This window comes from Morus notabilis, unplaced genomic scaffold (genome assembly GCF_000414095.1).
Source record: "Morus notabilis unplaced genomic scaffold, ASM41409v2 Scaffold556, whole genome shotgun sequence".
Lineage (NCBI taxonomy): Eukaryota > Viridiplantae > Streptophyta > Magnoliopsida > Rosales > Moraceae > Morus > Morus notabilis.
This window is the reverse complement of record NW_010362106.1, coordinates 68,520-78,507: the sequence shown is the minus strand read 5'-3', so window position 1 is coordinate 78,507 and position 9,988 is coordinate 68,520. Positions and strand designations below refer to the sequence as shown.

The 9,988-nt window shown below is 38.1% G+C and overlaps 3 protein-coding genes across 3 annotated transcripts in view; all 3 read left to right on the top strand.

The window, feature by feature from the left end:
- The first annotated feature begins 227 nt into the window (after positions 1–227).
- On the top strand, positions 228–3,451 carry LOC21386793 (1-phosphatidylinositol 3-phosphate 5-kinase FAB1). Its single transcript, XM_010101126.2, has 3 exons — positions 228–1,227; positions 2,701–2,825; positions 2,956–3,451. Exons 1-3 carry the CDS (start codon positions 436–438, stop codon positions 3,098–3,100), a joined length of 1,062 nt encoding a protein of 353 aa, XP_010099428.1. The 5' UTR covers positions 228–435; the 3' UTR covers positions 3,101–3,451.
- A 410-nt stretch (positions 3,452–3,861) lies between these two features.
- On the top strand, positions 3,862–5,860 carry LOC21386792 (transcription termination factor MTERF8, chloroplastic). The gene is made up of 2 exons (XM_010101125.2): positions 3,862–4,182; positions 4,268–5,860. Exons 1-2 carry the CDS (start codon positions 3,912–3,914, stop codon positions 5,539–5,541), a joined length of 1,545 nt encoding a protein of 514 aa, XP_010099427.2. The 5' UTR covers positions 3,862–3,911; the 3' UTR covers positions 5,542–5,860.
- A 1,755-nt stretch (positions 5,861–7,615) lies between these two features.
- LOC21386789 (subtilisin-like protease SBT3.9) overlaps positions 7,616–9,988 on the top strand; it is a 6,036-nt gene continuing 3,663 nt past the window's right edge. Inside the window, exons 1-5 of the mRNA XM_010101122.2 lie at positions 7,616–8,077; positions 8,840–8,931; positions 9,029–9,126; positions 9,647–9,802; positions 9,930–9,965. Coding sequence (XP_010099424.2) covers positions 7,955–8,077; positions 8,840–8,931; positions 9,029–9,126; positions 9,647–9,802; positions 9,930–9,965 — 505 coding nt within the window. The 5' untranslated portion in view covers positions 7,616–7,954. The remainder of the gene's footprint in view (positions 8,078–8,839; positions 8,932–9,028; positions 9,127–9,646; positions 9,803–9,929; positions 9,966–9,988) is intronic.

Sequence of the window (9,988 nt, the reverse complement as noted above, 5' to 3'; positions counted from 1 at the left end):
CAGAAAGAGTGGTCTACTACTCACTAAGCTAGGTCCAACCTCGATTAGCCGAAAAAGTAGGTCCCACTTCACTACGTAAGTAGGAGTGGAAAAAAGTGGAGACATCATAATATCCAACGAATAAGATTTGCGCAAATAGAATCACAAATATAAATAGTAAAAATCCAATATCCCCCACATTTCAAATTTTACACTCCGAAACTGAAAGGCGATTCAATCATGCACTTTAGGACCAGGTTAAATTCCCCACGTGATTTCTTTACGTTCCCTGTAGTTGCGCCACGTGGAGCGAACTATGCCCCTTGTGAACCTCCCGGCTCGAACTCCAACAGCTGCTTCTCAAACTTGTTTTTAGATCTCTCTCGATTTAAATCCTCTGCGGTCGAACCTACCTAATTCCATTTCACCACCCAATCACGTTCCTCCACCTTAACAATGCTCTGTTCGGTGCCGGCGGGCAAGTCCGCCGGCGGCTCGAACTGGCTCAGCCGGATCCGCTCCATAAAGGGCTTTCCCGCCGGCGATGACGACGACCTCGGCCACTTCATCACCCAAAACCTTAACTCGTCCGCCTCCGAGTCGACTCGGCTGGACCCACAGAGAATCGCCGTCCCGAATAGCCCGGAGGCTCCGGGGCGAATCAGGGGCCGAGTAGAGCCGGAATGGGTCGGCGCGATGGACACCGTCCTGTCCGAGCTCTTCTTCATGGGCGGCGCCGGCGAAATTAGCTCCTCCAGGCATTCCGGGAAAAGGATTCCCAGGAAACAAACAAACCCTAAAATCTGTGCGGCGTCCGCCAGCAATAACAACAACAACAACAACAACAGCGGCAACAGCAACTCGAGCGGCGTCGTCGAGCAGAAAAAGAAAGGCTCGGATTTTGCTCCGAAAACCGCGTCGTTGAGTTCGGACAGTGGCAACAATAGTACTAGAGAAGGACATGGCAATGTCGATGTCGATTTCGATGTCGACGATGAAGACGAGGACGAGAAGGAGCTAAAAGGATACTCGAGGAGTGAAGTGACGGTGATCGATACGAGCTGCGGATCGTGGAAGTCGGAGAAGCTGGTGTTTAGGAGGAAGAGTGTGTGGAGAGTTAGGGAGAAGAAGGGGAAGCTGAGGAATTTTGGGAGGAAGAAGAGGAAATTAGCCATTGATGATCATCATGTCATGTCTTTGGCTTCATCTGATCATCACCAATCTTTGATCATGCCTTCATCAGATGAAGTAAGACTATGAATTTCATTACATATTATTTGTTGGTCTAGTAAAATTATGTGTTTTTAGCTATGAATTTATGGATTTTGTTGGTTGTTGTTGAATCCTCTAAATCTGGGTGCTTTGTTATTTCATGCTTTAAGCTGCACTGAATCACAAAAATTAGCATTCATAATCATATAGAAAGCTAAGTGAGGTTGCTGGATATATCTTGAAATGGTAAATGTTGTTCTTGTTGTTTTTTGAGAATATTGGCAAATGCCAGATTTCCCTTTCAGGATTCTCTATTTCTTTTGCAATTAATGGCTAGTTTGTGTTTTGTTATCTTATAAATCGCACTTGTTTAAGAAGTGTAACTTCGTTTAAGAATTAAGATTTTTCCTTTTTTTTTTTTTTTTCAAGGCACTTTACACTGGCTCCTGTGGTTACTTATACAGTTTGATAGTTTCAATTTAGAATGTTTGATGTGTTATGAAAATGTTTGCTATAAGTAATTTCTATTTCATAATGGGCGGTGCTGATTCCTTAAAGAAAGATTCTGGTCCCTTTTGATAATGCTAGTGCAGATTTCTTCAGCTTATGTTATTTCCCATGATGTACTTTATTTGTGTTGTAATTTTATGTAATTTGAGTATGATATCTGCGAAAATATTTCTTGTAAATGTAAGCATTGTTAAGATAAGATCATTTTTCTTTCGTGTGTAATTTATCAGCTTAAGGTTGGGAACTGCATCAGAATAACCTCTCTGGGTTTTAAATATTTTTTACTGAAAGTTGTAGTAGTAAACACTCCTTTTTATATTCCTTTTGTTTTCATTATAAAAAGAAAAAGAGTTAAAATTATGCAAGCATTATGAACAATCTACCCTAATCTATCTTTTTAGGTGAAAAATCTGTGAGTCAGTGCTAGGGAATGAGAAAGACTGCAAAGAATAAATGTTATTGAGAGCATACTGCATGACCACACATCACTTGCATCTCTTGCGGCTCTTCTTTATGTGGGCTTTTACAATTTGGATATTGGTTTTCATTTTTGACAATCAGATGGATAAATTTGTTAGATTTTATGTCGAGTTTTGAAGTTACCATGTAAATGTGGATTGTTATATTCTCTCTCTTAAGGAGAGGCTAATAAGAGGGAAGAAAATAATTGCTTTGCTCGTCTCATAGAGATATTGTCTTGCATTTCTCATAGCTCCATTAAGGCATCATGTGTTTTAAGGTCATTGCCTCCATTGGGATGCATCTTTGCATAACAAAACAAATTAAATGTACAGAGGTGGTTCTGCCATTTTTGGATTTGAAAACAATTTGCAATTTCTTCTTCTGAAAAAAAAGGAGAAAAAAAAATGCAAAAATGAGGAATAAAGGTTATACCTTTCTTGGATGTAGCATGTTAAGTAATCATCATTTGAGGTTTTTGCTATTCATATTTGCATGAACCTGAAATATGCGTCTCTTTTGCCTCGCTTCATTGTGCAGGGACAAAACTTAAAGAACGACTCTAGGGAAGAAAAATGCAAAGGCACAGCAAATAATCTTAATATGACGAGAGAAGAAGTCAGTACAGACTCACCAAATAACCTCAGCGAAGATCTTAAGAAAAGGTAAGTGCAGACCACAAGCCATATCCAGTTCTCGGCATTTTTTTTTAACAAAAGGCCATATCCAGTTCTCGGCATTCTTGTTTTCCAACATCCACTTCCACTATACTCTCTAACCATGTGTGCACTGCAGGTCTCAGGTTTCTGGATCACTGAAGAAAGTGAAAAAGGGTGGCTCATCAGTTGTTCTTATCAAAGGCGTTCCGACAGACAAGAAAAACGCAGTCAAGCTTTCTAAGAACTGTCCCAAGAACACTCAAAAACAAAACAAGACTTAAAAGACTCAATGCTACTCCAAATTGTTTATGAATCAGACGGGGACCACCAGCGATGCAATCGCCTCAGCATTCTTTAAATCATCTGTATTCGATTCTTTTTGTATCATTTCTCCCGGAAACGTATATGGGGTTTGTTCATACTCCATATACGGACATTGAGAGTGGTCGTCGTGCTGATCCATCCTTGCCAATTAAACAAGTTGTGAATAGTGAAATTTATTTTTGTTTCTCTCTGCGTCTCAACAATCTGTTCGTGATATGTCATTCTTGATTTTCTCTGTAAACATGTTAGTCAACAAAGTTTAATGTTCAATAATTCAAAGTTCAAACTATTGTTTATTTGACTATCGCCCACCATATTTTTTTGTTCATCTAGTCTTGTCTTTGCTTACCAAACTAATTGTAATAAAATCTCATGTTAGAAGATCATGAAAGCAGCGGTGTTAAAGTTCTGTAAATTTCCCTATAAAAAAAAAAGTCTGTAAATTTCATGAAAGCAAAATTATTTTTAAGGCTCCAGTTTAATCACCATCATAAGTTCTGTGTAAGTTATATGTCGTGATTTTTTGTTATGATTATTATTACTCTGATGAGTGTTATTTTTCTCCTCCGTAATTATTTCTTCGTATATCTCAAAAGGGCTTCTTATTGTGGGCTGGACTGAAATGTAAGAAGGCCCATTGTAGATGGGATTTTTCTGGCTTTTCTTGATTCTCAAGCGTCAACGGTACATTATTCATGTTGGTAGTTCAAAACAAAAGTGACTGGTAAGAATTGGAATTTTTGTTTACAGTTTTTGAGGAGACCGAAAATGGTTGGTCTACTCGCTTCGTCAAAAACCCCTTGTCATTCTTTCCCTTTTCTTGAATCTCTTCTTCCATACAAACAAATAAATTCTCGTTTCTCTATATCTATATATTCATCTGCTTTCCATCACAAAGAGTGTTTCTCTTTCTTGAACAATAAAGCCCCGAAATTTCCACCGAAACCGATATCAAGACAAGCGTGTTTTCAATCCGGGGAAAGGGTTTTAATCAAATGCAGTTGTGTTAACTCGTCTTTGAGTTCTCAGACTGAAATGGGTGAGTTATTCTAACGGACATTTTGTCAAACACTTCGTAGACTTATAGATTAGTTTTGAGTCCATGATGAACTATTGTGTTTCAGGGATGTTATTCTCATTTTTTGGGGTACTTGGGCTTGATGAGGCGGAGATTGAGGTACTTCTGGACAAGAATTCGGCTCTTATGTCGGCATCTTTGGATTTGGTTCGAGCTCGGATACTTTTCTTTCAATCTGTTGGAATTGATGGCTTTCCACTCTGTCTCTTGATCACTAAACGACCAAATGTATTAACGGCTGAGGAAGTTGATCATTTCATAAGTTTTGTGGTCGATGATTTGGAAGGAAAGATCGAGGCTTCGCAATTGGAGCGTGTTTTCACAACTGTAGAGCCAAGATTCTTGGCGGGTTTTGATCAAAAGGTCAAACTACTTCTTGAAAGAGGAGTTCCTGAGGAAAAGATTGTTCACATCCTCAACACTGTCAATTTATCTAAGGCATTATGTACCAGGCCAGCTGAAGAAATCGATAGGACCATCACTTTCTTGAGCCGCTTTGGAGGCATTGATCTGATTGTGAAGCGTCCAAAACTTCTGAACTATGATATGGAAAGCCAGTTGATTCCGAGAGTTGGGTTTCTCATGAAGCTTGGTCGGGGTGATGAGGATGCCATTGGGACCGTGTTGACTAAGCTCCCTGCGGTTTTGAATTACAGCGCGGAGCATATGAAGAACCATGCCGAGTTTTTGAGGTCTTTTGCCGGCCTAAATGATGAGGAGATTTTCAAGGTTGTGGTTGCTTATCCCAATGTGTTTAGTGCTAGCAGGGACAGGAAATTGTATCCTAGAATACAGTTTCTCAAAGAATGCGGGCTGGATTCAGAAGATCTCTTTAGGTTCTTGACTAAAGCTCCCTTGTTTCTTGGCCATTCATTTGATGACAACATTGCCCATAAACTTGTTTATTTGATAAAGATTGGGTATAGGTACAGAACCAAGGACTTGGCAGTGGCAATGGGATCAGTAACCAGAACAAGCTGCCAGAATATGCAGAAGGTACTGGGGCTATTCTTGAGTTACGGTTTTTCGTACGAAGACCTTCTTGCTATGAGCAAGAAGCACCCTCAGATACTTCAATATAATTGTGTCTCTCTCGAGAAGAAGATGGAGTACCTAATAGGGGAGATGGGTCGAGAAATCGAAGAGTTGTTGGCTTTTCCTGCATTCCTGGGTTACAAACTTGATGATAGAATTAAGGCCAGGTATGAATCAAGAAGGAAGATTCTGGGAGGAGGAATGTCACTAAATAAGCTTTTAACCGTTTCCAGTGAGAGATTTTCGCAAAGAGGAGAGACCCCGGTTCATGTGATTGAAGAGTAAAGGAAGGTTAACTATGTTGGACAACGGTGTGATTTTCTTTCCAAAGTTCATTTCAATCACTTATAGGCCTAGTTATTCCACTGAACTGTGCAAAAAACTTGATGCACAAGAACTTTGTAGAATACTAATAGCACATAAACAGGCCAAATGGTGCACAATCAGCTTGGACTTAGAAACTGAATTTGATATTTGCATAAGAGTGAAGACGTTCATTTTATGATGACTGAAGCTTGTATGTATTACATGGTGTGGCTAGAATTTTAATACCTTTTTCTCATTAATTTTAAGCCATAGTAAATTGGTAGAAGACTTTACAATTAATATTTTATGGTTTTGAGTTTGGTCCATGTGTTCTTCAATTATATTATACTTGAAATGATTATGCCTGATGAGAAGAAGAAAATTGTAAAGACAAAAATGCTGTTCTGTGAATTTCGGCACATTGTCTCTTGCAAAGTCGCATTGTGAAATTCTTTGACATTGGATCTACCCATTAGGTGTCTAATTAGGGTGGTTTTGGACATAAACCAGTTGAATACTTGCTGGCTATCTAGCATAATCATTACATTACAAATAATAATGCTGTTGACTCAGATTAACACAATAAAGTGGAGGGTTAATGGTGGGCCAATAGTTGAATTTGGTCATCCATTTGCTCTTTTTTATGCATTCAAATGGCCCTTTGTGCAACCCCCTCGGTTACCAAATGATAGATCGTGCCAAAGGGAGGGAAAAAAGTAAAGTACCTAGAGATGAAAATCCGACAAAAGTCTAAACTAACTTTAATTTTGTGTACAACTAAAACAAAGCAAAACACGTCATTCACAACAAGGGAACCGCTTCACAGCTTAAGAATAGCTGTTTTGGCCCTTTGGGTGTTATAAGTTAGCTGTCAATTCTCCAAGCAAAAAAGGTTAGCTGCCAATTTTGTTGTTATTCATGACCATTTGCCTACAAATGGGGTTTCTGGCTAATCCTTCCTAATCTTGGTATCACTCATCTCCTTAGTCCTTAGACAAGAAAAGAAAGATATTGACACTAGATAACGCTTCCACTTAAAAAAGACAAAGCTAGAACCGATTAGTCTAAAGCAAGATTGTCTAATCACCTAGAGTTACATCAGTGCCATTCAATCATACCAACTGAGGCAACTTAGCGGCTAACAATGTTTTCTGGGGGTTTCCTTTGCCTCCATCCAAAGTTTTTGACCGTTTTGCTTACTGTTTCAGGTATTCATTTTTTTTTTTTTGAATGAGAAAATGTGATACATAGTCCGTTCCTTGCTTAAGAAAATGAGAAATGTTGTCCAAAATCTTGCAATGTTAAATGCGTATGCTTTTTGTCACTTTTGTATTCAGTGTACAAGACATTCATAATGGGATACAAACAACTAGTAGAAGATCTTTATCCATTTTTGTCCCAGTATTTTAGTTCAAAATTCACACCTAGTTTATGGATGTTCTTGCAAAGAATTTGATATTCATAATTTCTTTCAAGAGTAAGATCATGTCTGAGATGATTATAAGGCTAATTAAAACCTTTTTCATTTTTTTTTCTTTTTTTTTAAAGAAAGGTATTCAAAGTTTCTTAGTGGAGTCGCTGCAAAAACACCCGCACTAGTTAAATATTTTAGAACCAATGTAAAGAGAGCACTGCGAAAAAAATAACATTTTATCTGATAATCATTCCTTCTTTGAGGTTATGTTTGCTTCGCTTTCTTACGATCCTTCACCGCTGAAAATGGGAGCATTACAATCCTGTCTTTGAAAATCTGGGGAAGAGAAGAATCTACAGTATACGTACTGTCAATTCATAACTGGGAAAGGATATGATATATATATATATAAATATATGTATATACTTACATATATATAATATATAAAAAAATAAAGAAACAACCAAGATTTTTTGTTCGTTGATAGTGCTAGTCTCATAGAATTTCCATCAGTACTGTTCTATAGTAGACAAACGAGCATAACAATGGGGACAAGAGAATATCAAATGCAAGTGGACAAAACTTTATCAAGACTTCTTTTTCTTTTTCTATAAATAAATAATAAATGGTGCACTAAAGAAAAGTTATAAAAGGAAAAATGGCCTCATGGTGCATTACGTTTTGGTGCTGCACATATGTGGGAGTGACGCAATCACAAACTTCTTAAACCAATATTGAGAGTAAAAGACCGTGGAAGATACAAGCATCAAGACCAGTTTTCCTGTGGAACTTTGCCAAAATGTTCCCTTCGTTGTCTGTCTTTTTGATTATGGTTAGCTTTTTCTAGATCAAAGTATCACCAACGACCTTCTTTTTCTCTATATAAAGAGAAGTGATTAACTCACATAGACACACATATACGGAGAGTAAAGCATATGCACATACTCTCCCGGCCCCTAAACTTTGGTGTCTCTAAGAATGAGTTTTCCTACACAAATGAAGGACAATCACACAGCCCTCCTACTTGTATTCATGTCTCTTCTGATCTCACTCGTGAATATCGAAAATTACTTGCTCACCGCTGTCGACGCCAAAAGCAATGTCAGTGTCCTACTACACCATTCTTTATTCATTTGAAACCTTGAGCCATGTTGGAAACTAAATTCTTTGTGAATGTTGAAATAGCAGGTTTACATCATTCATATGGGGAAAAAACAGCGTGAAGATGCAAAACTCCTGAAGAAAACTCATCACGAGGTGCTCGCTAAAGTTCTCGGAAGGTATGGCATGGAAACTCAAAACTCTTGTTGAGTTTCCAAACTAGTTTTAGTTTAGTCACTGGAAAAGCCAAAACTTACTCTTTTCATTAACCTCAGCAAAGAAGAATCTGCAAGAGCCATGGTCTACAGTTACAAACATGGCTTCTCTGGTTTTGCGGCCAAGATGACAGAAAGCCAAGCCCAAAAAATTTCTGGTAATTAGGCCCCATTACCACGAGCCATGTGCTAATGTGCAAAGTACAGTCATTTTCCCAAAGACTTGAGAGCTGTTGGGATAAAACATGACCCCTCCTACTTTGACAAATTGACCACCTTTTTGTCCTAAAGCTTGAGTTTTGGAAAGTGGGCATTTTGTTTATTTACTTTTAGCACTTGGGCAATCATTGCATTTTGCACAAACGAGCAAAATATATCAGAGTCATCAAGATGCGTTATATTGCATGTACATGCTCATAAACGAAGCCAAAAAACACCAAATTCAGAGGCTATCTAATATCTATCAACAAAATAGTAAAACTCTTTATTCATTTGAAACCTTGAGCCATGTTGGAAACTAAATTCTTTGTGAATGTTGAAATAGCAGGTTTACATCATCCATATGGGGAAAAAACAGCGTGAAGATGCAAAGCTCCTGAAGAAAACTCATCACGAGGTGCTCGCTAAAGTTCTCGGAAGGTATGGCATGGAAAACTCAAAACTCTTGTTGAGTTTCCAAACTAGTTTTAGTTTAGACACTGGCAAAGCCAAAACTAACTCTTTTCATTAACCTCAGCAAAGAAGAATCTGCAAGAGCCATGGTCTACAGTTACAAACATGGCTTCTCTGGTTTTGCGGCCAAGATGACAGAAAGCCAAGCCCAAAAAATTTCTGGTAATTAGGCCCCATTACCACGAGCCATGTGCTAATATGCAAAGTACAGTCATTTTCCCAAAGACTTGAGAGCTGTTGGGATAAAAAATGACCCCTCCTACTTTGACAAATTGACCACCTTTTTGTCCTAAAGCTTGAGTTTTGGAAAGTGGGCATTTTGTTTATTTACTTTTAGCACTTGGGCAATCATTGCATTTTGCACAAACGAGCAAAATATATCAGAGTCATCAAGATGCGTTATATTGCATGTACATGCTCATAAACGAAGCCAAAAAACACCAAATTCAGAGGTTATCTAATATCTATCAACAAAATAGTAAAACTACGGAACTCGTTGAAAAGATTTTAAAGCCTGAAATTCGAACCAAAATGCAATTTTATAAGACGAGTAACTCCAATCGTTATGCTCAAGCTGCAATTTGAAGTTAGACTTGAACTTTTGACTAATGAGACTTATGGCTTTAGGAAAAAAAATAAATAATAATTCCAATGATTAACAAGATTTTTTGTTTGGTTGTAGAGTTACCTGGTGTGGCACTGGTTATACCAAACGAGCTTTACAAGGTCCAAACGACAAGAAGTTGGGACTATCTTCAACTCTCGTCGCGTTATCAAACCCATTTTCTGCAGAAATCCAAACTGGGTGAAGATGTGATCATAGGTCTCTTTGATACAGGTCATTATATACGCATGTATATTGCATGCACTTATGTGTAAAACTGTTTCATATACATATGTGAATTATATATATATATATATATATATATGAAGCTCACCAAATCAAGCTCATCAATGGCGGACAGGAATATGGCCGGAATCGGAGGCGTTCAGCGACAAAGGCTTCGGGCCGATCCCTTCGAAA